The sequence below is a fragment of the Eulemur rufifrons genome, chromosome 5, assembly GCF_041146395.1.
Source record: "Eulemur rufifrons isolate Redbay chromosome 5, OSU_ERuf_1, whole genome shotgun sequence".
Taxonomy (NCBI): domain Eukaryota; kingdom Metazoa; phylum Chordata; class Mammalia; order Primates; family Lemuridae; genus Eulemur; species Eulemur rufifrons.
The window spans coordinates 19,860,755-19,888,248 of NC_090987.1; the positions used below are offsets into that span (position 1 = coordinate 19,860,755).

The 27,494-nt window shown below is 46.4% G+C and overlaps 1 protein-coding gene across 2 annotated transcripts in view; it reads left to right on the forward strand.

Annotated features, from left to right (window-relative positions):
* The window catches only part of MYO5B (myosin VB), a 273,903-nt gene that overhangs the window by 171,162 nt on the left and 75,247 nt on the right, over positions 1 to 27,494 (forward strand). For both annotated transcript variants that reach the window (XM_069468426.1, XM_069468427.1), the window contains exons 10-16: positions 2,295 to 2,560; positions 10,588 to 10,669; positions 11,218 to 11,358; positions 17,716 to 17,838; positions 18,634 to 18,717; positions 25,678 to 25,827; positions 26,695 to 26,792. In XM_069468426.1, coding sequence (XP_069324527.1) covers positions 2,295 to 2,560; positions 10,588 to 10,669; positions 11,218 to 11,358; positions 17,716 to 17,838; positions 18,634 to 18,717; positions 25,678 to 25,827; positions 26,695 to 26,792 — 944 coding nt within the window. The remainder of the gene's footprint in view (positions 1 to 2,294; positions 2,561 to 10,587; positions 10,670 to 11,217; positions 11,359 to 17,715; positions 17,839 to 18,633; positions 18,718 to 25,677; positions 25,828 to 26,694; positions 26,793 to 27,494) is intronic.

The following is a 27,494-nucleotide window of genomic DNA, read 5'->3' on the forward strand; positions in this document are numbered from 1 at the left end:
AAATTGGACACTGGCCACCTCTGAACTTGTTGCCTGCCAAGCAGTTCCCAGGCACTTAACTCTGCTACATATGGCTTTACGTTTGGAGGGAGGGTGAGGTGGGGATGGCTGTGGAGGAAAAGGCTGCTGGCCGGAAGTGGCCATGGAAATTCTTACTGCCCAGTGAGTGTGAAGACAGGGGCCTCTGCAGCTCACCCAGTCCAGACCAAGCCAGTTCTCCTGCCAGGCTGGGCTTAGGAGCTTTTAGCCACAAGGCAGGGGGCCTCATTTAGCCTCATTTTCCTTGCCTGAGTAATAAGGGTAGTTAGATTAGAAAGGGTAGTTCCAAAGGTGTTTTCCTGGGAACCTTATCCCCAGGCAATTTCTTAGGAACATAGTGAGTCTTTGGTTAAGTAAGTTCAGTAAATGCTCCTTAAGATATCTCTCTCTCTCCTCTCTCCTCTCTCCTCTCTCTCTCTCTCTCTCTCTCTGTGCCACCCGGGTGAATTAGCAAGTTAGTTTGGCTGTGTCTGGCCTGGGTACCATCCCTCCTCCCTTTGTGTTAAGTAAAGGCAATTCATATTCTTTGCAACTATTCTTGCACAAACTGTATTTTGGAAAAACACTGGCCTTAATGATTTTGAATGGTTCTTTCCTACTCTGACATTCCATTTTAACTGTTGGTTTGGGGGAGATGGATTTTAAGTATCTGTGGTAGGAAAAATGGCCTCGAGGTTATGGTGTTAAGGGGGAAATCATACAGTTATCTGTGTTAATTTTCATCAAACAAGTCTTCATTTAAGTCCTACAAGGCAGCCTCATCAGAATATGAGTCTCATAGCAATTTAGGGCCATTAGGAGGTGGCACATTGTGTCCTAAAGGATTCCCTTTCAGCCTCGGAGCTAGTAAGCTCTCCAGCGGGCTCCAGGCTGGCTGTTGGCTTTCTCAGGAGGATTTGGATGAGAGGACGTGTAACAGGAGAGAGGGACCTCCAAGGATGAGCAGGTTTTCCTGTGGGGTGCCCTGAGTGGGCAGGAAGGATTATCCAAGAGCTTTATATGTTGTGGTGAAATGAGACAAGACCCTGTGGGAAATATGGTGACCCAGTGGCTCCGAGGTCAGGCTCCAAGGTTTTTGGGGTAGAGCAGGGTCTAGGCTCAGAGGTAGCCCTTAGAGGCAGCTGGATAGGCAGGAGTCCTGAGCCCAGGGGACCTGGGTGATTTCATTGCACCTCTCTGGGGCTCAACCTCTTACTTCATTAAAAAAGAAGCTTAAACTAGAAGAATTCCAAGTTTCTTTCCATGTCTGATGTTATCATTGAAACTGTTCCAAATGATCTTGGTCAAAACTTGTTCCATGTTCTTGCTTTGTGTTCCAGCTTTCCTCATTGATTAACTTTTCCTCTAACCACTAAGTGCTTTCAGAAAGTTAAAGTTCAATTATGGGTGATTTTATGTCACCAAGGCTAATATGAAAGAGAGCCTGCTTAGAAGTAGAGGGACCGAACAGTGTTAGTATTGGGAGGGACGTCGCCCATCGAGTTTCAGCCTGTTTCTCGCCCAGCACGTCTGAACATACCCATTGGTGTCACGTGTAATTTGAAAAACTCCTCAAGGTGATTCTTCAGTATCCCAGCCGCCCACCCATAAGGGAATCACTGGTCTGGCCCATCTGAGTTACTTCACTGAAGGGGGCACTGACCCCTAAGGGGGGGGCGTGGCAGGGCACATTCAAAGGGTCCCTCCAGCCTCAGGAGGGACCTGAGCCTGAGTTCATGTCCAAGCACACAGCTGGTCAAACCCAGGGCTGGTCAAAGGTAAAGCTTGTGAGTGAAGAATTCTGAGAGGGAGGAAGAGAAACTCCTTTCTGGGCTGTGGGTTAAGCACCGCGCGAGAACCCTGCACGTCTTGTATGTTTAGTGTGACTCTGCTTGTTGTTCTGAAAGGACCGTCCTGTCCTAAGCTATCAATTCTCATTCTGCTCCCTTCACTCAAGGACTCCCCTTCTACAGGTTTCTTGACAGCAGCCTGGCATGGAAGGGAGGGGGCAGGAAAAGTGGAGAGAGCCTTTTGTTTTGTAAAGCCCTGGTAGTTTGGCCATCAGCAGGTGTGATGATCAGTTTGAGCAGCGCTCTGTCACAGGCTCTAATTGTCACCCCCCCCCCTTAGCAGTGTGTGGGGTGGGATGGGTTCTGGAGTGCTGGGGAGGCCTTGGGTTTGGCTCATCTTCCCTCTGCACAGGAGTGTAGAAGGCGGCGGGGGTCGGGGTGTTGCCTTCCATGTGCCAACTGAACCTGTGTCCCCACCTCCCCCAGCCCCAGGATGAGCACCTGAACAACTTCTGCCGACTGCTAGGGGTGGAGCACAGTCAGATGGAGCACTGGCTGTGCCATCGCAAGCTGGTCACCACCTCGGAGACCTACGTCAAGACCATGTCCCTGCAGCAGGTGCTCAATGCCCGCAACGCTCTGGCTAAGCACATCTATGCCCAGCTGTTCGGCTGGATCGTGGAGCACATCAACAAGGCCCTGCACACGTCCCTCAAGCAGCACTCCTTCATCGGGGTCCTGGACATCTACGGGTAGGCCTGCCCCCTGTCCCCCCAGCCTGCCACTCCACCTGCTGGTGGGTAGTGGCCTCCTGCTGTCATTTTAGAGCCAGCAAGGGCCTTGGAGATCTTCCTTGTGGTTCTCAGTGAGGGAGTTTAAGATGTGTGGGGGCATTTTTGGTTGTCAGAATGGCGGGGGTCACTACTGGCTTGAAGCCAGGGATTCTGAGTGTCCTGTAACATGGAGGACTGTCCCAAGGAAGAATGGACCCTGTCAAAACACCAGGAGCTCGCCTACTGAGAAGTCCTATGAGTATCCATTTTTATAACTGGGGAAATTTCCAGAGAGGAAGATTTCTTGCCCAGCATCATTCTGGAAGTTACTTTGAAAAATAGAACTTAGATTCAGGTTTTGTGTCTTCGTTATGTTTTAGTTCAATCTACCATTTGACCTCATTGACTAAGGTGGTTATTTTAATACCATAATTTTGCCCGGTGCTGTACAGATGGGTGTTTTGTGTGGTCATTCTTGAGATTTTTCTTCCTTTCAGAATTCGAGCCCGATTTATAACAGCGTATTTTTGGCAGGGAGAGGCAGCGTGGCATGGGGCAGTGTGCTTGGCTAGCCATCGGGAGGCTGGCTCTTTGTATCCGTGCTATCACTAGCGAGCTGGAGCAGTCTCCGCAGATCACAGCCCCTCGCTGATCTTTCGTTCCTGTAGTTTCAAATGAAGTTTTGAGCCACAGTCTCCCTGAGGCTCTTTCCAGATCCTTCTAGAATTGAAGTTGTATGAACTGGGTTGCAACCTCCCTTGCTCTTCTTTTCTGACCAATCCTGCCCTCTTTAGACTAATAATAGATTAGCTCCTCCTGGATCTTTAAATTATAGAAGTCATGGCTTCTGCCTTAAAATAGAAATTTAGACGAGAGAAGTGCAGTGTTGTAAGAGCAGTAACACTCTGGTGAAAACAGCTGCTTACTGGGCCTGACCTCAGCCGGACTCGCCTTACGACGAAGTTGGAGTAAAGCAGCCTCTTCCTCATGTGAAGATGGGCTCTGCTAATTATATCTCTGATGCGGTTGCTCACCATTGGGTTTCAAATTGGAGCATGTCACTGCTATAGAGAAAGAAGACTGGAACTAGATTTCTGGCATCACCAAGGCCTTAGGAACATGCTGAAGAGTTTTAAGGCGCATGCACGAGTTAGATAATGCAAGAGGCATCGGCAGAAGTTGTAGACGTGACTGCAGATTCGGACACTTGGTGCTGCAGCTATCTCAAGGCTGGAGAGAGCACCTTGTTTGCACACTCAGGAGAAGCTTTATGTGGGAGTTGAGATTTGAACTGGATCATTTAAGGGGGGTAGAATCTGGAAGCTGGGGGAGGCACCTTTGGGAACAGGAGCCACAGTCAAGGTGGGAGGAAAAAGCAAAGTGTGAAAGGAAACTGCGTCGCTGGTTAGGAGCACACAGTGGAAAGTCACCCTAGAGAGGGAGGCTGCATCCTCTTCGGTGCTCTGCAGGGTTTCTGCTGAGTGACTCTGCACAGGCCACTTCTCCTTGTCATCAGTCGAGTGCCTGCTTTGTGCTTGGCCCTTCTGGTTCTTGGGAGAGGATGGAACAGTCTGTGCTCTCTGGGAACTTAGTGTCCTCTTGTCAATAATTAATTATGTGGTGTTCTTCTCTCTACCTCAAGTACTTTCAGGTAATTGGATTTCCCAAAATACTAAGCTTTAGTGTTGCCTTCTGAAATAAGACCTGAAGAAATCCGGGCTGTAGCATCTGACCCAATTCCCTTAATACACATGTTTAAGAATCTAATTTTACTGAGGTTTTGATTTTGGAAGATTAACGTGCATACTCATTATTTAAGGGCATGTAATAATATTGTGATTTCAATGCTGCTGCTATGTAAAATAATCCTGCCTCAGTTCTATTATATTTATATATTTTCTTAACAGGGCTTAGAATTTAAATAGACTTGTTCCTCCCTTCCCAGGGACCCCTGTGGAAGTCTCTGCCCATTGCCGGGGGTCCCTGTGAGCTGGGCTTCTGGCACTGCTGAAGCTACAGACGTCAGCTGGGCTTGTGCAAGCTTCTACTTGCCATTTAATTTTTATAATTGTTTATTTTCTAGAAGGCCAGTGACTTTCCAAAGGGAAGAAATAGATTACAGGGAAGGCTTGTTTGTGGTTTCAAAGGAACAGCTTTCAATGGATAGGGTTCGCAATGTGGAAAACCCAGTTTCCTCTTCCTCATGCCACCTCCTAACCTGTGTGCCCCTGTCGCCTCACAGTGGCCCAGGGGCTCCTTGAGAACACCCGACAGCTTTTCAGGGAGTAGGGTCCCATCACAGGGCCAGCATGGGGCCACTCTTGGGAATTTTCTACCCTTTGTGCTTTCTCTTTTCTTAATCCATGTTCTTTCTCAGAAGCTAATTTACTTTGCTCAAACCATACCGTAAAGTGGTCGTATTTAAAAAGCGATTCACTGCCCTTCTGGAGAGAAATAAATGCCCATGCACAGGTACTCCTTTGCATCTCAAAGCTGTGCTGATTCACACCCTGGAGGGAACTCCAGGCAGAGTTAAAGGCAGCAAGTTAGATGGTGGCTGCCCTGTTGGGTGTGGCAATCCTGTCTGAGTGTGGCTCTGATTGGCTTTTCTGTGGTGATTAGTGATGGTCATTGTTTCATGTGCCTCTTGACCAGTTGTGTATCTTCTCTGGAGAGAAATAGCTATTCATATCTTTTGCCCATTTTTAAATCAGGTTATTTGTGTTTTTTCTTGAGTTTTAGGAGTTGTCTGTATATTCTGGATATTAACCTTTTATTAATATTAGAAATAGGATTTGTAAATATTTTCTCCCATCCTGTAGGTTGACTTTAATGATGTATTGTAAGTAAACTTCTTAGATTCACTGTTGGCCTTCATTTTGGTGGGAAAAAAAAATGTTCTTTGGTTTGTTTTCTTGGTCTCACTCTCCAAAATAAACTTATGAATAATATTCCAGTTGCAATATAGTTATTCAGAGATACTTCCCCAGCTCCTCTGTGACCAGTAGTACTAAAAAGTTTCACAGAGAATGGAGCAGAAATCAGTGACTGCATTTACCCTCTAGCCTGTGGCAGTGGCCCAGCCCTGGACAGCCCAGAGGACCCCTGCACGTGCCACCTTCAGGGAGAAAATGCGTGGCTGGCTCCACCATTCCCAGACCTAACAGATGACCAGAGGCTATCGGGTTACCCTGGAATCTCCCAGCCTCCCAGGAGAGCCTTGTAACTAACTCAGAGTGCTCTAAAGCTAAGTGCAACCTCCGGAATTGCTTCGAGGCAGCCCTTTGGGGTGCTTCTGGAGCCAGATGCTCCTGTGTGCTTCTAAGGCTCAGATAAGGTCCCATGTTCCTTCTGTCCATGCGGCACCACGCACCACCACCCCATGGCCTCACTATCCTCTAAAAGCCTATAGCACCTAAAATTTCTACTCCTTGGGGAGGGTCTCATATGCCAGTTTCCTGTCATCTTTCCAGCAGCTCTTGTGGGCAGGGACCATGTCATTGAAGCACTCACAGTTCTTGGGACAGCTGGCTGATGGGCTGGGAGAGGATTCCCATGTAGTGGGTGTTTCCATATCCTGCATGGGCATTCCAGGCATGAAGAGGAGGTGGAAATTGCAGCACATGGCAAACTGACGAGGTTTAGGTCTTGAGAATAACAGCTCTTGGCCTTGAAGTGTGAGCAGTGCCTGGGATTGTGTACCGTGTAGGGACGGACGTCCAAGCACAGAGAGTAACATAGGAGCAGAATTTAAGTCCTGCCATTCTAAGGTGCAGCCAGAATCCTGAGATTGTTTAGTAACAAGATCAAGACATTAACCTCTCTAACAGACCCTAGGGTACCCTGTGAGATATCAAAGCCTTCAGAATAGAAAGGAGCCTCGAAAGGATGTTGGATCACTTCTCTGACATTAATGCGCAATGGTCCTATTTTTAAAGGCTTCTCTAGGGAGAATTTCCCCACATTATTTTTTCTGTATGACTTTTAATAATCATTCCCTAGAAGCCCTCCTCTGTATCTCACCTATAATCCCATCTTTTCAACCTCCCAAAAGTAGAGTGCTGGAGTGTGATCTTTGTAAACTAGAGAGACGAGCCTGAGCTAAGAGACTCCAGTTCCTTTGACCTGTGCTCTGGGGGAAGCTTGGAAGCATCTCATCGGCTCTCTGCTCTCTCAGGTCTGGGAGTGAGAGGTTCACAGAGGTTGATTATTAACTCAGTGATTGGTTGACTTCTTTTTATTGCAATTTCACTTTCCAGCAAATTCTACCTTATTTTTAGAGGCATTTGTAGCCCTTACTACACCCTAAAACTGGGGTGGAATGAGAAGGAAATTGTATACTTTTCAACAACATTCTGAAGATAGAAAGAAATGGAAGCAGAGGTGATCATTGTGCCACCAGGAGTCCAGATGTCACGTCTCAGCATCGAATTTTATTCTATGTTTTGACCTTCCTCCCACCAAAGGCTTTTCGTCTAAATATTCTCAACATTGATTTTACAAGAAAAATTCAATTCCCTCTAGTATATAAATTCCTTTGTGGTGTTTTAACGTTGTTGGACTGTAAATTGATTCATTGTGTTTATTTTAAAAAGTCATCTCTGTTGATGGGAAAAAGTACTATTATAATTGTAAAGGAGAAGTTGCCCTGTCTCCCTGACGGTGGCTTTCTGAGCTCAGTCATCTTAAGACACTTTTCCCAGGCTACCCGAGCGCCTCGTTCATCTCTGGGCCTCCGGCATTGCAGTAATTACATTAGATGGCAGAGGAATTGTTACCAGATAATATCTCAGAAATAGGAAAATTATGAGCTAATTTCAGGCCATTTCAAATTAATGAGAATGTTCTTTGTGGAGCGCTACCCATGTAAACCTTTAGAAAATGACAAGCAGTAGGTATTTAAACCCTCTCCGGAGCTCAGCGCAAGGCTCTGCCAGCACACCCAGTTGCTATTATCTGGCCAATTGCTGGGGTGGCTCTTTATCTTCCTTCTAGGTTTTGTTAATTAAATTTCCTCTGGGGCTTGGGTGTTGTCAGCAACCTCTCTTGGGGTGGGAGACTGGCAGGGTGGAGGGAATGAGGTTCTAGGGGATGTAACTTGGTCTGAGGGACCGTCACCTGGGCTGGGAGGGCCCCCCCATCCAGTGCCTGTCTTCTGCTGGTCTGGAGTGCACAGGGGTGGGATCCTTCGTCCCAGCATGGACTTTGCATCTTTGATCTTGTTTTATTAACCTAGAATTTTCTCTCACATTGGCATGGCCAAAGGCTGTGCTTTAATGTGGTTGTCTCTAAGCAGTTGATGCCTTTGATCTCAAAATTTCCCACTTTTTCATGTCTCATACCTTGGCAGGGGAGGTGGGTGCCAGGGAGGAGAAGCCTGATGCCTTCTGGGCACTGACCCAGCCTGTTGGGTATCTGATGCCTCTATTTTGGTGGTCCCTCTGCATAGGGTGCTCTCTCTCACCACTGTCATCCCCACCCCTCCGGAGACAGCAGTCACATTTCTGTTTGGGGTTGGAACTTAGGGAGTAGGCTGTATTGGAAGGGCCTGTATGGCCTTCGTATAAGATTGAGGAAATTCAGTTTTTCATACTGAAGAATGGGAAGGGGTGGAGAAATGAAGATTTTGGAGAAGGCTGAATGAAGCCTGTGCCCCAGGTCCCCGGTTTCTATATATTAGCACTGGCCCTCTGCCCCTCACCATGTGCTCAGATATCTCCCCTTCTGGGAAGTTGCCCCTCATGTCCACAGCCCTTCTGAGCCATCTTTTCTTCCTTTTTTATGAAACTTTTCCTCCTCTCTGAATTTAAAGCTGTGCCCATACTGGCTCTGCCTACTGACTCTCTGACCTTGGGCAGGTACTTAGTCTCCCCACACCTCAGTTTTTCCAGCTGTAGGGTGGTTTAACGATAGACCGTAACTCTTGCTTGCTGTGAGCAGTCATCAGATTGAGAACTTAGGAAGCACTTGGGGCAATTGCTCTGCGGGGGCTCCTTGGCAGGGCCTCTGCCGGCCCACGTGGTCCGGGGTGTGAATGCAAACAAGGCAGCTCTTCCTCATAGATCTCCACCCCTTCTCACCCCTCGGCCTGATGCCGTTGTTCAGTGTACAAGGTGGGCCCCACTCATTGTAGCTGAAGCTGCTGGTGCTTGTCATGTTGTGAGCATGGCAAGTGACACATCATACGGTTATGTGGCCTTCTCTGCACAGCCTGTCGGCCATTCGAAGTCCTCTCGTCCCCATCTTCCTTGATGTCTTGAGAACCTTTCTGTTGCTTGGCCACCACAAGCTTAAATCGGACCCTGACTGGATCTTGCCTGGCTTCCTGCTCCAGTAATAACTGCCTTACTCAACTTCCTGCCTCCAGTCTTGTGTACCTTCCCCTAAATCAGTTTCTCTCCTGCCCGACTCTAAAATGCAAATCTCATTGTCATTTCTAATGTGAAATCCTTCAGGATCTCCCCGTTATCCCCTGGTGAGATCCAGACCTCCTGGTGTAACTCACGAGGCCTGCGGAAGACCCAGCCGCCTCCTGCTGCACCTGTGTCTCATCCCACCCCCCACTGGCCCCGACTGTAGCTTCCCTGCACGGCCATCGGGCCATATTGCAGACATTTAAGTTGAGCAATGAATCATGATAGCATTGATATTCTAAAGTATGAGGAGCTCAAATATAAATCCGTTTTTAAAGTTGAAACCCAGCAAAATTTACCAAGGATCACAGATAATTCACAAAGTATGGATGACCCGTGCAGACAGAAAAATGTTAAACTCTATTAATGATCAAAGAAATTAAAATTCAAACAGACATTTATATACCAAACAACCAAAGATTTTTAAAGTTATATACACTGTTGACTAGAGAGCTGTGATACATTAATACTCACAGTGGTGAGGGACGGGCCGGCTGTCGGGGAGACCTTTGAGACCTGAGTGGAGCTCAAGGGAAATTTTTCAGGTGCTGAAAATGTTGTCTGTCCTGGGTTGTGGTGATAGTTACACACTTGGTGACATTTTTCAAAAATGCATCAAAATATACACTTAAAATTGGTGCATTTATTGCGTGTAAAACTCTAACTCAATAAAAATGATTACAACAAGATAATTATTGACCAGTATTAGGAGAACAAGACACTTTCCTACATTGGGAGGGTGGGGTGGGGTAATAACATAAATTAGTTCCACCCTTCTAGGAGTTACTTTGCTTCCACCTTTTAAGAAGTGATACTCTTTGGCGTGGTAATTCTAGGCCAGCATTGTAAGGAAAGAATCACGAATTCAAAGAATTTGTCACAACATTGATAGCAACTAAAAACTGGAAAAGGAACCAAAATGTCCCTCAGTGGGGGTGTGGCTGAATAGGATACATCTGTGTGGGCGTCCCAGCCAGCTCAGGAGGCACCTTTGTGTGACTTGAGGAAGGGTGATGTTTCCTGGGAGTGCCCCTCTCCGCAGCGTGTGAGGGGCTGGCTGAATTTCAGCACCATTTGCCCCTCACGTGGGCACCTTTGCAATTCCGAGATGACCTAGAATTCTAGACCACGGCCCTGACCCATCCAGTGGTCAACGAGGCAAATGTTAAAACTGCTTTCAGGGCCGCAGTGTGGGGAAGTGTTGGCAATGGAACGGTAAATAAGAATAGGTAAAACTTTACATTTTGGGGGGAAAAAATGAATGGCATATAAAAATCCCTAAAAGGAAACCTACCAAGATGTAGCTGGTGGTTGATGTGAATGATAGAATCGTTGATGACTTTTTCTATGTCGCTTTTCCTAAATTTTCCTGCTGTCAGTACTTTTTCTAGTTATGAAAATACATATGTGTTCTTTCCTACTTTAGTAAGGCTCTCTATAGTGCTAACATCTGCAGCAGTGGCCTCCTGAAACACAAGAGCAGAAACTGGGGACTCTGGTGGCGCCAGGGACAGAGCTGGCTGGGAATAGGAGGGTGAGGGCAGCCCTGAAAGGAGTTGTCTCTTACCTTTGTTTTCTCCTTCTGTTCTGCAGGTTTGAGACCTTTGAGGTAAACAGCTTTGAGCAGTTTTGCATTAACTATGCAAATGAGAAGCTCCAGCAGCAGTTCAACTGGGTAGGCGGGACATCCGGACCAGGGATACTGGGCTGGGGAGATGTCTCTCTCTCTTCCTGGGATTGACAGCCTAGGTTACCTCTCTTCCATCTGAGACCCGTGGGCTCCACTCTGCCCTGACCTGCGCTTGGTTTCCTGGCGGTGCCCTGAGCTTTGGGAAGGCGCTCTCCACTGTCAGGTGGCAGTCTCAGTCGGGCAGCCGTGCTGAGATTGTAAATGATCCTCCCGTGGCCTTGACTCCCACTCCTTTGAGCCTGAGTTTCTAGGGTGGTTAAGCACCTGCAAGCCAGATATGGGGTTTCTTGTGATTGGTTGGGGTACAACGACACAGGTGATTGTTAAAATCGCCTGGGAAAGGGTTCATGGGAATGAGAAATCACCTAATTGTGTTTTGCTTTTCTGTAATCATGACTGTGAAAAGCACCGAAACCTTTCTAGCAGTTACCTGCTTTCCTACAGGACCCAGCACTCAATGAGCAGTTGGGGGAGGTGAGTAATAAAGTGTGTCTGCAATTCACCCACCATGACCTTTTCACCTCTTGCCCTAGCACGTGTTCAAACTAGAGCAAGAAGAATACATGAAGGAGCAGATCCCTTGGACCTTGATTGATTTTCATGATAACCAGCCTTGTATCGACCTCATAGAAGCGAAGCTGGGGATCTTGGACCTGCTGGATGAAGAATGTAAGGTAAAACTGATGCTGCCAGTGAATTAGTGCAGTTCTAGGCTTGGGTGTGGGGCTGAAGGCAACCGTGCAGTGCAAGAGAACATGTAAGACGTCACAGCTGGAATTTCATCTGTGATTAGCTGGACTTTAGTTGGTGGGAGGTAGCATTGGGATCCATTCTGCATACCAGAAGGGGGCACGTTGAGTGTGACCAGCAGGTGTTGCTAGGTTGGTAGACATGCACCTCTTTTAGCAGAGACTGGGTGGTATGGATTTGGTGCCCCAGATATCCTAGGTGTCAAGAGAGGCCTAACATCTAGACAGGTGTCCCCAGAGAGCGAGGACTCAAGAGCCCAGAACCATCCTTGCCACGTCAGATGGCTTATGAGTGAGTGATAGGGTGGCTTGATGGCAGGTGAGATCAGTAGGTTTCCCTGTCGGGCTTTTTGTGGACTCTACCTGGGGGGACAGGGAGAGTGCTGAATCGGCAGCCTGCAGAGAGCCTGGCAGCCCTGGGAAGGTGGGGTGATGGGGGTGCCAGGTTTTATCAGTCACCTAACTTCTTTGGCCTCTGGTTTCCTGCTCTCTGAGTTACGGGGATTGGATCTATTGATATCTAAAGTCTTTCCCAGTTTGGTGGGTGATTGCTAAGTGGGTAAACATGTACCAGTTTCTCCAGTGATGGAAACTCCAGTTGAAAGGTATAAAAGCCGTATGGTTCTTGGGATTGAAAGGGAAGAGCCCAGTGGCTTTTACTTTCTGGTCTCCCACACGTGGCCTGTAAAGGGTTGAGTGTAGCTTGACAGTTTGGTAGGAGGAGGTGTTTTCCTTCCAGGAAGGCTCTCCTTGTTTCATTGCCTTTGAAAATGAAAAGGAAACAAGAAGAAGGCAAAGAAAATACACTGAACTCTACAGCTTGCACATTTTATCTCCTGAAGTTCTTTATTTCTTCAGAGATGTGGGCTTCATCTTCAGAGTCGGTATCCGAGCAAGCATAACTTCTCAGTGCGACAGGTGTTTGTCGAGGCCTGCCCAACCTGAGAGGTTGCAGTAAAGGTAAAACAGTTGTCCCTGGATTAAGTGGCGCTGGCTTAAATGACCAAAGTCGCAGCCCAGGCCCTACCGGCTCCCCTCTGCTCTTCTCCACTTGCTAACTTTCTTGGTTCAGCATCTACTGCCAACAGCTCCCTCCCCAAACTCAGCCAGGACCCATGATCCCCTTGCAGAAGGGGAATCTCTGAAACTCTTATCAGTAACTGTTGCCTCCAGCTCCACATTCCCTAACCCAAAGGCAACACCCTGTCCTGTGTCCAACCCCAGCCTCTGGGATGCTGAGCAGGTGTGGCTCCCCAGACCCTGTCTAAAGGAAGACTCCAGATTTTCTTTCACGCTCCTCCCCAGTGGTGACGGTTGTACAGCTCTAAGGGCACATGGAGTAGGCCTGTCTGCCATAGGTCTACCTGGTTCTATGATGAAGAGTTAACCACATCATAAACCCTGACTCCAGGGGCTTGGTCTTATCTTTCCCGTTTACACACAACCTCTCGCAAAAATGCCTAAACACTCTGGGACGATTGATTCTGGGAACTTATCAGGTGCCTAACTGATGTTCAGTGATTTGCCCTGCCTTTTGCAGGCAAACTAGGGCCACTTGTGGATTTGTTTTGGCTTGTGGTTTGAGGATCCAAGAAGTGCTACCACGCAAGGGAAGATGTCACAGGAATGTCAAACCGGAGCAGGGAGAATGCTGGTCCCATTGCACAGCTGCAGAGTTGGATGGACAGAGACATCAGACGGGGGAGGTCTGCAGGCCAAGGGCTTGGTCTGGCCACGCTTCGGTGCTGGTAGGGGCATGGGTCACAGCTGCAGGGCCCCAGAGTGACAGCTGAACGGCATCAAGAGCGGGGAATGCCAACTCGGGAAGACTGCTGAGCCGCACACAGGCACTGCGTGTTCTACCTGAGGTCTCCTTGCTTCACCTCCCTAAGGCTCCTTAGAAGGGAAGATTTGCAGATAAGCCTGGGTTTCCGGCTAATCGTGTTGAGACAGCAGGTAGTGCTGTGGATGTGACACGTTTAAACTCGCTGGCGGCCGAGGTTATAGGTGTGGCAGAGGAGACAAGATAAATAGCATATGTTCTGGTTACTGTGAATATAAAAAAATTATAAAGATTAAAATAAAAAAGAAAAGAAAAAAATACTAAAGAAAAAATTAAAAAAAGATGACTAGCAAATTAAGGAATAAGACAAAAACTCACGACATGGAGACCTTTAGTACCAGCTTTAATTGCTCTGGGAATTCAGGGTGATTCAGTGTAATCTGATGTAGCATCCAGTTAACAGGAGAATTTTAAGCCAACAGGTGTTATTACATTTATCAAAACTCATTAATGTGTACACTTAAAAAGGATGCGTTTTACCCTATGGAAATTATTCTGCAATAAATCTGACTTTAAAAATAGGGAGGCCGAGTGGGCCCCTCTGGAAGGGCCTTGGCTCTGAGCCTACGCAGGTTAAGGAATCGCTGTGGAGTTGGTCGCAGCTGGGACCTCGGTGCCCCTCGGGACGGATGGCTGTGGACTACGGGGCCCTGTGGATGTGTTCCTTTCCTCCCCATCTCATACTCCACAGCAGGAGAAAGAATGATGAGATCGTGCCGTGAAGAATTGGGTTCTGTGACCCCCAGGTGACAGGACACAAAGTCAAATGAAGGCCAGGACTCACACTGTAAAGGTAGCCAGTGGGAAAACCACTTTCCTGGAGAAGATGCACAGTGGCTGGCAGGCAGCGATCTGGGGTTTAAGTTAGAAATACGGAGATGGGGCGGCGTGGGTCTAGAGGGGCCACACGCAGGGAGCTCTCCCGAGAGCCCGAGACCGGAAACAGAGGAAGCACATGGGCTGCACCAGGGTATTAAACCGCCAAGGTGGAAAAGCCCTTCTGCAGGCCCCGTCTGCAGTCAGAGCCTGCCTGAGCCCCACACGGCAGCTGGCGGCTGTCCTGCGGTTATCCAAGGGGGCCGGAGAGGAGGTGTCTGTCGGAAATGCTGATGTCCAGGCTGCTCTTAAGAAAGCTCTTAAGTGCTTTCTGAGGCTGTGGGGGATGGGGGTGGGGGACAGGCCAGCCCCTGTCCCTTGTGGACTGGGAACTTCTACCTCTCCTTGTGCACACTCATCAGTCCCCTCCTTTTCAGAGGAACAGGCCAGTCTGGGCTGATAGGATATGCGATCAGAGCATCTGCCCTTACAGGTGACATGTTTGCATTTTAGCAGAGCTGTTCTGGAAAATGATACCTTGACCCTTGGAAGCAAATCTAGTGAGTGAAAATCCAGACACTGCCAGGTGGAGAGGCCTGGGTAGGGGCGCAGCTCTGCCAGGTGTCTAGGTTGGTTTGTTTCACAGATCCCAGCCTGAAGAGCCGACTAGACCTTCCTAATTCACACAGTGGTGTCGCGGCTGAGAGTGAAGTCAGGCTGAAGACAGTGGGAGGCCAGTGTCCTCCTGTGTCCTCACCTGGGCCCCAGCTGCCATCATAAGAGTTTACTCTGTGTTCGGGTCATGAGTTCATGGTTTAAGAAGTGGCCCCAGGGGTCTCCTTATCCAACACTGGAATACAGGTTTGAATCCTGGGCCAGTGATGGCAACATCTGTGATCTGTGATAGAGAGTACAGTTTCTGCTCACGGTTCCAAAGACAACAGTGGTGTAAGGTTGTCCCGGGCCCCAGGCTGTTGGTGGAACATGGGCTTAGGAAGCCCGAGGAATTTCACTCCCCCTCCTTCTATTACTATTTTAATAGCAAAGAAGAAAGGTTTAATGTATTTTTAACAGCTTTGATGAGAGATAATTCACATACCGTACAATTCACCCGCTTAAAGTATACAATTTAACGGGTTTTAGTGTGTCCACAGTTGGGCAGCCTTTACCACCACAGTCAGTTTCAGAACACTTTCATCACGCCACGTGGAAACCCATTTGCAGCAGCCGCGCCCCATTGCCCCCAGCCCCAGACAACCATGAATCTACTTTCTGTCTCTATAGAATTGCCTGTTCTGGGCATTTCATGCAGATGGGACCTTCACTTTCTGATGTGAGGTTAGGCCTCAGAGGGACAGAACCGACCTAGATGAGGACAGAGCTGGAGTCTGGGCTCCCTGCCCAGTGCTCGCTCTGCACTGCTCTGAGAGGAGCATTAAAAAGCTTGTGTGAAGCCACCTGTGGATTCCGTATTAAAGCATTTGACTCAGCTGCATATTCCAGCACTACTGATAGCAGTGATCCAGATGTTACTAGAACAAAAGGTTTTCTTTCTTCCTCCTATGGCTGTTTAAAATCTACTTTATTGGAAATATTTTTGGAAAAAAGCACCTTCTACCTGACCCTACCTTCATGGCTGCCTTCAAAACTCTGTTTTCAGGCAGGAAAGCAACATATCCAAGAACACATGCCCCAGAACCATCCTGTCCTGGTTGCATCCACAGCTCTGCTACTCCAGTTGTGTGACCTTGAACGAGGTGCTTTAACCTCGCTGCCTCAATTTCCCCATCTCTAAAGTGTGTGCAAACACTGTGGCTAGCTCGTAGTATTATATGAGGGTGAAATGAGTTGATATGTCTAAAGTGTGTAGAAAACTGCCAGGCAAATGGTAAGTGCTGTGGGCATTAGCTATTAGTATTACCTGGGAAACTTAATTGCTGTAAATTCCTGCTGGCCCTTATTTTTTGTTGGAGGTAGGGTGTCAGGACATATGTATACATGTGACATCAATTGTTGGTCTCTTCTTATTAATTCATGCCAGTCTGAATTAGTGGATATGTAGGATTATGGATAGAGTCTTCACACTGAAGTCCAATTTCATTTTCAAGACAAGATGATTTTGTTCCTGGCAGATCTGTTTGCTTAGGTGGGCTTCTCACTGTGGTTCTGTCTGCCCCAGTTGTGCCAGTCCTTGAGGTTCCTCTTGTTCCTGTCCTCTGGCCTGCCCGGTCCTGACAGCCATGCCAGGCTGACCTCTGCTTCCTTCACACCTGGTGGTTCTAAACACAGAATGCTTGTAGATAATGAAAACACAGTATATATAGAAAATGCTGAATTAAAAATATCTTATTGTCTGCCCAACACAATTAATAACCTCCTTCAAGAAAGGGTTTTCTTTTCTTGAATTTCCTATGGCACTTAGCACTGGGTATTCAATATTATTAATAGTTACACCAAATTAAAGCTTGAGAAAAATCAGTTTGCTTACAAAGGATTTAAGAAGTTTCTTCCTAAGTAGGTAAGCATTTTCTTCATGGCAAAGATTTTATTAATGTACTGTGTGAAGCCCTTTTTAAATAGCTAGTCAAGGGTCACCTTCAACCCCTGCCTTATCTAAATGTGTACTCTGAACTAATGAGGGCGAGTGAGTTATGATCATAACTGAGGACTGGACTGATGCCGGTCAGTGCGTGTGTGCAGTGGAGGTCAAGGGTGACAGGAGAGAGCACCTTCCTGTTGGGAGAGTTGCTGTCATCCTGGACAATTTGAATGGTGGTTACAATGACTCTTATATTTTCAATGAAGCAAGATGCTTTTTCACTTCTGAAGACATCCATAAAGATATTAAAAGGGGCTGCCCCTTCAGAATTGTTAATGCAGTGAAACCTTTCAACCTGAATTTAAATTTTGGGGGAGGCAGAGATTAGTACCCTGTAGATCCGGCACTGGGTACTCAATACCCAATATGTGACCAGAATCCAATTCTAAGTTCTCTGAGGGGCAGGAAAATAACATTAAGGCATGGTCAGTCCTTGAAACCCAGCAAACGGGTAAGACAAGCCTAATGAGCGATGGTGAGCAACACGCTAGAGTATGTGCAGGAGCTCAGCTGTGGGGAATTGCAAGGAAGAGAGAAGCGAGGTGAAGAGTATCAGGAAAAGGATGAACTTCAGCCAAACCGGGACAGAGGTATTTAGATGAGCTTAGAGAGCAAGGGTGGGCTTTCCTGTGGCTGTTCACGTGGACAGGAGCTTGGCATGGAGGTGGATGTGACGTGTTCATGATGCCGAAGTCACGGGCCCACCTGCAGGGAGGAAGCCCCTTCAGGTTGTTCCACGAGCTGTGACTCTGCTCCCATGACCTCGTCTTCCACCTTCATCCTCTCTGGCACTTCCAGCGTCTGCCAACCAGCAGGCTCTTTGAGGCTCAGCATGCTCCCACGGGAACCAGCCCACGTGGGGCAGGATCCCGAACGTCCGTCCGTGGTTGAACCATTCTTTCCACAGCCCTACTCTGGTCCTGGTTTGAGAGCTGGAGCCAACTTACTGGCAGATTCCATCCCTCTGCCTCGACTCTTTCTTTCCTGTTCACAAAGCCCTCTGCCCTGTTTTGTGGTTCTGCAGGTCCCCAAAGGAACTGACCAGAACTGGGCTCAGAAGCTCTACGACCGGCACTCCAGCAGCCAGCACTTCCAGAAACCCCGCATGTCCAACACGGCTTTCATTGTCGTACACTTTGCGGATAAGGTGGGGCATTGCCGTAGCCCCACTTCAGGTAGACTCGGGGATTTCTGGGCCAAGAGGGAGCTGTCACTTTTGATTTCAAGTGGCCTGAAGCCTCAGATAGTTCCCTTCCATCCTTTCTTATTCAATCTGCTCCATTTCTGGGGGATGCTCAATTGCTACCACACAGCATAACCTCACAGTGGGTGTTGGAGTCACCCAACTGCATGCTTAAGTATTTATTGAAGGTCACTCTTTGGGGAACTCAGCAGCAACGAATCTGCCCTCGTGGAGCTCAGGAGAGGAAAGGGAGGAGTGGAGAAGAGGCACCGAGTGGTCTGGCTTCTTACAGGGACCAGGTGTCACTCTGCTTCAGGTGGCTCCTTTCCCAGGAACTGGTGTAGGTGTAGAATTTTTCTAAATGGATTTACTCCATATGCACCAGCCTTGTGTTCTTCAAATTTTAATGTGTGCGTAAATCCACAAGGGCTTGTTAAAATGCAAATTCTGATTCGGTGGGGCTGGGATGTGGCTGAGAAGCTGCATTTGTAGAGCCCTAAAGAAGCCTTCTGTTATGGGAACTCCCTTTTAAGACAATATTTTCTTCCACAAAATGAATACTCGGTTCCCTCTGTGTAAATCCTGAACGTTTATTGGATTTGCATTTTAAATGGAACATCTGCGGGTTTCATATCTACTCTAGCGCTTTTCGGAACACCCCCTTGGATGAGATGAAACTACTCAAGTACTCAAACTGCCGAAGGAACCGGGTCCGGCTCAGGCACTAACTGTTTCTCTCTCCTGTCGCTGCTGCCCCAGGTGGAGTACCTTTCAGATGGCTTTCTGGAGAAAAACAGGGACACGGTGTATGAAGAACAGATCAACATCCTGAAGGCCAGCAAGGTAAAGGGCATCCAAATGGGGCGGAGAGCAGGAATGTCCCCAGCACAGCGGGGCCCGGGACAGGCTGGCGTTGGCCCCGCTCTGGGTGGGAAGGCAGAGATGTTGGGTGGGGAAAGTGAGGGGTTTGTTGGTTATTTCAGTCTGAAAACATTCGGGCATGGCCTGATGGAGGGAAGGAAGCAGCAGGGAGTGGGGATGGCGGGGGCGTGGAGATGCATGCCAGGGGAGCAGTGTGGAGAGGGGTGCATGAGCGGTGACAGCCAGGAGGAGAGACCACGCGAGCAATGAAGGAAACACAACTGCTGTCCACTATGTCACCTCTCCGCCTTCTCCTGTCTTGGATGTAAAGTTACTTAAATCTCTCCAAATCTCAGGATCTGTGCGTTTAATTTGTGTTTAGCAGTCTATAGAACTTCTCTGTAAATGAAAACGTAATAGAATGGAAGGTGGGATTTAAGGGACACTTGAAATCTAGTACTTTGGACTCTATTATAATCATCTCCAGAATTATTTCCTTTTCGTGAGCATTGCAAAAAGTTAGCAAATACTGTGTCCATTCTACAAGTAGAGGAAACAAGGCATCAGTTCATCCAAACACATCTTTTTTAAGCACCTGCCTTGGGAGGCACGTCCCTAAACACACCTGTTTTCATACAAAGGTGAGCGAGACAGATTCTTCCCCCTACTTGCTTACCTTCTAATGGGCTGTGAGTGGGCAGGTAAAGACAGACACAGGTGACTAGAAGAGGAGAGGAGGGAGGCAGGGGGGGAGGGTTGGGTGGCGGGTGGACAGCATGTGTGCCAGTGTTCCAAAAGGCCGACACTGATGCAGAGGCTGTTGCTGGCTTTAGCCCTTCAGATGAAACCCAGAAAAAGACTTTCCAGGACTTAGGTTTTCTCCCAGACCACATGATACTGAACTCACTGCAGCGGCCTGATAACACTGTAGAAATGGCAGATTAATTCTCTTTCTGATGAGCTTTAGATGAATGCAATAGGGTGAGATGATAGAATGGAGGAAATACACACAGCAAAATAGACCCAAGGACACAAAGCCAAGTAAACCCCAAGGCCGGGGGGTTTAGGGAGGATTTTAGTCAGTAGCAGCATGAAGACTGTCCAGGGCAGGGACCCCCTGCCCATTGTCATTTCTGGATATCTGGAACAGCAGGGAATTCGTCACCACTGAAACAAATTTGCTTTGGGTGAGTGTGGATATTGTTGGAGTTCAACTCAGGATTGACCTCTCAGTTCCCACATGTCCAGAGCTCCAGTCCACGGTGGTTAACAGGACTTTTTCCATTTTTCCAAGGGCTGTGGGATGGAAAAAGAGCCACAAGGCGCAGAGAAAGAGTTAGAAGTAAGAGGGTGGAGCATTAGGAGTGCCTTCCTTCCTCATCTCAGTTTCTTAGAATGCTTGGAGGTCTGTTAACGACTTGTGAGTCTGACAGTGGCCCGGAGGTCCAGGAAACTGTCTTGGTAAAAGTTTCTCCTTTCAGGTAGGAGCACAAATGAGAGGTGAGGGGAAGGGAGCTCGGTACTGAATACAGCGTTTGGTTCTGCCATGATACCAACTTTTTAGTGTCTTAATTTGTATGACTCTCAGGTTTCAGAATCCAAAAAGGACCATTGCACGTGAAACATTCTCTACACTCTCTCCAGCTGATTGTTTTATTAGTAGCTGAGCTTTTTTAAAAATTTTTATTTAACAAATTTATCAAGTATTCGTGTAGTCTATACTGGTAACCAATACATATAGTTAACCTCATGGAACTTAGTGAAAAAGACAGTTTAGTTACAAAGTGTAGTAATGTTTAGGTCAAGAGGGGCTACGAGAAAAGTGATAGGGATACTTCGGGGGCCCCCAAGGCCATCCCCAGGTTTAATCATTTGCTAGAAAGACTCACGGAACTCAGCACAGGGTTGTACTCAGGGCTGTGATTTATTTACAGTAAAGGGATGCAGAACAAAAGCAGCAAAGGGAAAGATGCACGAAGTACAGTCCTGGGGAGACCAAGCACAAGCTTCGGAGAATCCTATCCCAGTGGGGTTTTACAGGGGTGCACATAGAAGCGAGTTGTGGCAATACTTGTGAGATGCCTACCAAGAATGTCACCTGAGCCTTGGTGGCCAGGGTTTTTATTTGGGTTCGGTTATGTAGGTACCTTTCGCCTAGCACAAACCAAAATTCCGGAAGGAAAGTAGGTATCCAGCATAAGCCATATTATTTGCATGAACAACTTAGATACGGTGAACCATTCTTATAGGGGAATGGCGAAATCTCTCCTGAAGTCTAAGTTCCCAGACACCAGCCAGCAGTCAACTGTGTAAGCAGGCTTTTCTAAGAATACCAGTCTTGGGCCTGCTGCGTTGGCTCTTTGCTGTACAGGAGTTACCATTTTAGGTTGGGGGTACTGGGTTTTTATTAGAAATTAAATGTAAGCTCATAAGAAATTAAAATAATGAAGAAATACGTAAGTCCTCTCTCCGACTCCTTGACTCATCTTTTGATGAATTCCTATTCGTGTTCAAGCATATTGGGATATCATTTTAAGATTGAAATAACCATGTTTTTTATATATGTGTGTGTGTATATATATATATCTAATTTTTCACTTACCATTGTATCTTGGCCATCTTTCCACATGAGTACACGTCTACTTTTCTTTTTTCAAAACAACTGCTGGGAGTTTGCTATTTCATGTAACGTAGCAATGAATGTCCTTTATATCTTTGTATACTTGTACAATTATGTCTGTTGGGTAAACTTCTAGAAGTGGAATTGATGATTCCAAGAGTATGCAGTTTATAGATGTAAAAGTTTATAGATGTTGCTACATTGGAAGATAATACAGGTCTGTGATCTATTCTTGAAGTGTAACCAACTTCCTTCTCTTCTTCCCTACCCTCCCACCACAATTCTAGCTTTCCCCTCACTAGCTAACATTTCTAAAGAAACGGGGACCTTGTTGCCATCCCTGAGATGCTGTCATGGTAGTCAGCAGCACTCAGACCAACCACAGAGGGCTTCTGGGCTGCCAGACCCTGGTTGGGGAAGTGCTGGGAACACTCCACCCGGAACTCTTTCCAGCCCATTTCAGACGTCCCAGAAAACAGAAAGCAAAGATTGACACTAGAGCACTATAAACCTGCAGGTGGGCTGTACACAGACCGCAGCTGCAGATCAGGGTGATGCTAAGTGTGCTCTAAATCATCTGGGCAGATGGGCATATCTAGCAGCCTCTGTCATTTAGAGTTTCTAAAGCTCATTGTTTACGGAGCCTCTATTATTTTCCTTAAAATTTTTTAGTTTTCACAGCAGCCCTAAGAGGCTTATGTTTCTGACTCCATGTTAAAGATGGAAAAATAAAGACCTGGAAAAATACAAGGTCCTATGTCATGGCATTAAAATTTAAATGCATAGTTTTTTATTGGTTTTCATCTCAGCGCAGCTAAATCTCCAATACTATGTGTGTAAATTCAGAATTTAATGTTATTTTATGGGAGAATATTAGCTGTTTTCCTTTGTTGTGGCATTCTTGATAATTATTCACAACTTTTTAATTTCTTAAGCAGTGTGGGATAGAAGACTCCCATGTATCCTACCAGCCAAAGGGATGTTTGAGGAACTCCCACCAAGAGCAGTGAAATAACACCGTGATAATGAGAATGTAATTAGTAAAGCCAGTTACTCTGCCTAAGAGGTTATAATGTAGCTAATTGCTTTCTCAGCTATCAGAGAGCTATAAATAGAGACTTAAGTAAAGAAATACTTCTTTAAAACATGATTTCAAGTTATGAATAGACTCACTGCTTTAAATACTAAAGGATGGAGGTTTTTTCCTCCCCATATTTATTATAAAAAGGAATATTTTATCAACAAGAAAAAAAAACCTTAAAAAGAGATTTTTTTTTCCTCTAAAGATTGCCTATTCCAGGCCACCACCGAGTGTAGGTCAGAAGGACACACAGTGGGTCATGTGTCTGTGCCAGACATGACATAAACATGCCTCCTGCTGGGCAGCGAGCGTGTTCTGGGTGGTGGTCCTGATGCCATCTCTCCACTGCATCCCAGCAGAAGGGATCTCAAGACCATTGTGGTCCAGAGACCATCTTGGCCCAAAGCCACCTACCCTGAGCCATGGCAATCCCTGGTCTAGGAGTCACAATGGAGCAACTCAGACAAGGCCTAAATGTTCTCTGTCCCCCTCTTTCTGCTTCTTATGACTTCAGCTCATCAAGGAATGGCAAGTACATGTGTTTGTTGCCTTCTACACTAATATGTTCTTTCAAGGTTACACGTACGTCCTGTTCTGAGCAAATGACTTGCTTTTTTAAAATTTATTTTTATTTTTTATATTTTTAAATATTTTATGTAGGAGCTTTATTGAGATAACTTACTATAAAATGCTTGTTCTTAAATGTACTGGAGAGCTTCCTGCTTAAAATGTACTGGTAGTTGAAAGGCTTTTACTCATGCTTAGAATAAACAGATCACTATGTAAGAGAATTTGTTAGAAGATAACAAAATAATATCCCTTTTCCAATGTTGGAAAGTCCATGTTTGTCGTCTTCCAAAGGTACCTGTGATATTTTGGTATGAAAATACTATGTGTAATGATCAAGTTAGGGTAATTTGGATATCCATCACCTCAAACATTTCTTTGTGTTGGGAACATTCTGAATTCACTCCTAGTTATTTAGAGTTAAAAAAAAAAAAATTTCTTAAAGTTAGAGGTTTTTTTTACCTTGGAGGGTACCATTAACCATGTAAAAGGAATTGATTGAAAAGAAAATATTTTTTATTTATAGCCATAGTTTTTAAAGATAAGATATTAGGCAAGAGATCTCAAACTGTTCTTATACTATGTCTTATTATAGTTTCCTGTGTTTGTTTTAAAGGAAAGATCTCTTACATTCTTATAAACACAAGTGAATAGATGTGACTTCCAAGGTAACAGCTATGTATACAGCTATAATTGACTTTTTTCTTGAACTGTCAAATGATCTTTAAGAGTGTTTTCATACTTAATCCCTTTTTGATTTGCCTCGGGCTTTTAAAATCTATAAATAGGCTTAAATAGCAGAGCTATGAAAACCAGTACCTATTGACACGTTTCAAATAAGTGAAAAAGGGAATTAGGGAAGTGATTGGTTTGTCGGAAAGCGTTACCTTGTGTGTTTTCCAGTTGGAAGGGAAGAAGTTTTTAGAAAGGCCCAGGCAGGTGCCATTTCCTCGGGCTGCCCTAATAAGGTGAGCTGTGGTATTGTTACTGGTCAGTCAGCTGATAAACAGACTTCTTAACAGATCCAAAAACATAATTGGAGTTAGCCAATTAAAGAAAAAATAGCTTTCTCCCCCTCACTCAGAAATGTGTTCTTGTGTATGAATCCTTTGTCAAGGAAGACCTTGGTAACTACTATTCCTTGGGAGTCTGTCTGTAGCTGGGACACTCCTGGGGCAAGGCAGTCCCTACCTGGCCCAGCCCTCCCAGTGGATGGGGACAGTAATGGTGTTTCCTGCCTCCGTCTTTGGCTATTGCCTGCAGGCCAGGATTGAGTAGTACCTCTTAGTCTTGTAGTCCTGCCCTCAAAGTAGATCTGCGTTCACTGAGTTTATAAAACAAATTCTGCATAGAATATGAAGTCTACACCTCCTTCCCAGAATTAATATGTCAACGAACTCATCTTCCTCTGAATCAGAGAGAATCCACCAGCTTCTAAATGCAGTCTCAATAGTGGGACCTACGGTTAAAATGTGGTTTTTAAAATGCAAATCCTTCAAACAAAAACTCGGTCGTGTTTGTACCTAAATTAAAACATAGTGCCGGCTCACGTTAAACTCTGGCTTGTACAGTTTCACTTTCTGTGAAGTTAGGAATCCCTTTTTTAATGTATTAAATAAAAAGCATAGGTAGCATCTCTGAAGCAAGAGAAAGGGGCTGAAATTTTAAAATCCTCCTGTTGGTGAGCCTGATTTCAAAGTTCCTGGTATGATTTTGGTACAGATCTAGCATCCCAAATCTGAACATCAGAAATCCAGGAAGCTCCAAAATCCAGAATGCTCATTGATTGGAACATTCCAGAGTTCAGATTTTCAGATTACCAATGCAAAACCAGTGAGCATAATGCAAATATTTCAAATTCCAAAGAAATCTGAAATCCAAAACATTTCTGGTTCCAAGTGTTTCTGATAAACGATACTCAATCTGTACCTGTTCCTGACTTTACACTTAGCTGGTTTTTCACAGTAAATTTACCATTAATGATTTCTATAAACAGATCCCCAGACAGTATAATTATGCAGACTGGTAACTTCTACCCGTGCCCCAGATATCTCAAAAGTCCATTTCAGAAAGTACTTGGATTAGAATCATTTAATCAGTCAGTATTTTGTTTTGACATGACAGACTGCATCAAAATGTTGTGTTTCCTACCATTTTAAAAATTGAAATATCATTTGCATACCATAGAATTCACCCTTTTGAAGTATATGTTTCAGTGGATTTTAGCATGTTCACCAAGCTGTACAACCGTTACCTCTATAAACTTGAATATTTTTATCATCCCAAAAGAAACGCTGTACACATTAGTGTGACTCCCCTTTTCCCCCTCTCCCAGCCCCTGGTAACCACCGAGCTACTTTCTGTTCCCTGTGCATTTCATATAAACGGTGTCACCCACTAGGTGTGGTCTTTTGTGTCTGACTTCCTTCATTTGGCATGATGTTTTCAAGGTCCACCCTGTTGTGGCACAGATCAGGACTTTGTTTCTTCATATCGTTGAATATTCTGTTGTGTGGATATATCACAATTATCCATTCATCAGTTGATGGACATTTGGGTTATTTCTACCTTGTAGCTCTTAGGAGTTTTCAGTTCTTTTGGGTATACGTTGGAAAGCTGATGTTTTGAAAGATAAAGGTGCAAGATATCTTCATTATTCTCCCTTTGTTCCTAGTTCCCAATGGTGGCTGACTTGTTTCATGATGACAAAGACCCCATTCCTGCCACCACCACACCTGGGAAGGGATCAAAGATCAACATTCGCTCTGCCAGACCCCCCATGAAAACCTCCAACAAGGAGCACAAGAAAACCGTCGGCCACCAGGTCAGTCGCCGTGAGCTTTGGCACATGTGCAGGGCTGCCCTCCGTGTAGGTGAAGGACGGCTGCTAGGTCGGAGGGAGGTCACAGTGGCCTGGGCATGAGCAGCCCCAGCCACAGTTCAGTCTCCGTGTCCTTTGAAGAAGGAAACTCCAAAACGTTCACTGTGGGGAACCGATGGAGGAAAGAGGAGCCCCAGTCAGCACGTTAGTCCCTGTGGTAGGACCCGTTGCACGGGGCACAGACACCTGTGGGGGAGGCCAGAGGTCCTCAGTCTGCAGGAAGGAGAGGAGGCTTAAATAAGCCCCGGGGATCACGAGACTGAGAACTCCTGTGGGGTCTCTGTGGGCGTTACGTCCAGTGTGTCTCTGAAAAGCATGCCTGCCAAGCCCCTGGCAACCACCACCTACTTAGATTCCTGTGGATCTGGTCATCTTACATAAATACAATCACTCCCAGGATGCCCAGGTCCCAGATGTCAAGGCTCCACGGCTTCAGGTCTGGGAGTAACAGCCCTCCAATGCGCAGGGACCAAGTCTCATGCAGAGTTTGCCCACCTGTCAGCTCATTTGATCCACAACACTGGGAGTTGGGCATGTTAGAAGACAGTCTCTCCCCATTTAGTTTGAGGAGCCCTGCTATGGGAAGGTCTTGATTTTTGGTTACAGCAAGGTGGGAGTGTCAGAGCTGGAATCTCACACTAGGGCTCTGAACTTCTTCCCGTCCTTCTGGATCGACAGTGATAATAACAGTAATGGTAATAATTGGTGAGAACTACTACCACCCCACCAGTATGTGAGTTTTTCTTACTTTATTGTACATCCACAACATGTTAGAAATAAGTAACCACGCGCTGGCTTTCACCTCCCCAGTTCCGCACCTCCCTGCATCTGCTCATGGAGACCCTGAATGCCACAACACCGCACTACGTCCGCTGCATCAAGCCCAATGACGAGAAGCTCCCCTTCCAGTAAGTGCCTGTGGGGTGTTAGCCCGTCCAGCACAGCCTCTTCATGCCGCCCGAGAGCTTCAGGTGGAACAGGGCTGGGCCCAGCCTTCCAGAGTCTGTGGCCTTCTGCATGATGACTGGTCAGACTTGCGTTCCCAGATGGCTTCTGTGCTAAAGACAGGCCAATAAATGTTTGCAGGGTTCCATTCATCTACTGGCCAGGGGGGTTCAAGAGGGTGAGAAGATGGGGTTCCCTGATCTGTGAAGCCTACAGTGGTAGTTAGGAATGTGCACACTTGAGTCAAATAGAGAACCACTAAATGCAGATGTGAGTGCATCTCACAGCACATGTTAAATTCAGACATGGGAAGATAGCTGGAGTGGTCAGGAAAGGCTTTTCTTGTGTTGAGAGAAGTAGAGCTCAGATGACATGTTGAGTGATAGACATCCCCTCCACCGCGGAGCTTCCAGAGTTATCTATACTTGCTCACCTTGCCCTTCTCAGCCTACTCTGGTCCAACTTCTGCCTCTACCCCAACACTAAAACAGTTTTTTCCAATTCTATCCATGCTCACGTGGCTGAGCACACTCAAATCCATGTAACAATGGCTCTTAGTGATCTCTGCCCATCTTTGGTTTCTGTCGGATCCTAGACAGGTATTGCTACATGCCTGCTGCAGCTTCGTTGCATTCCACCTCACCTTCAACGTGTCTGAAACCCTG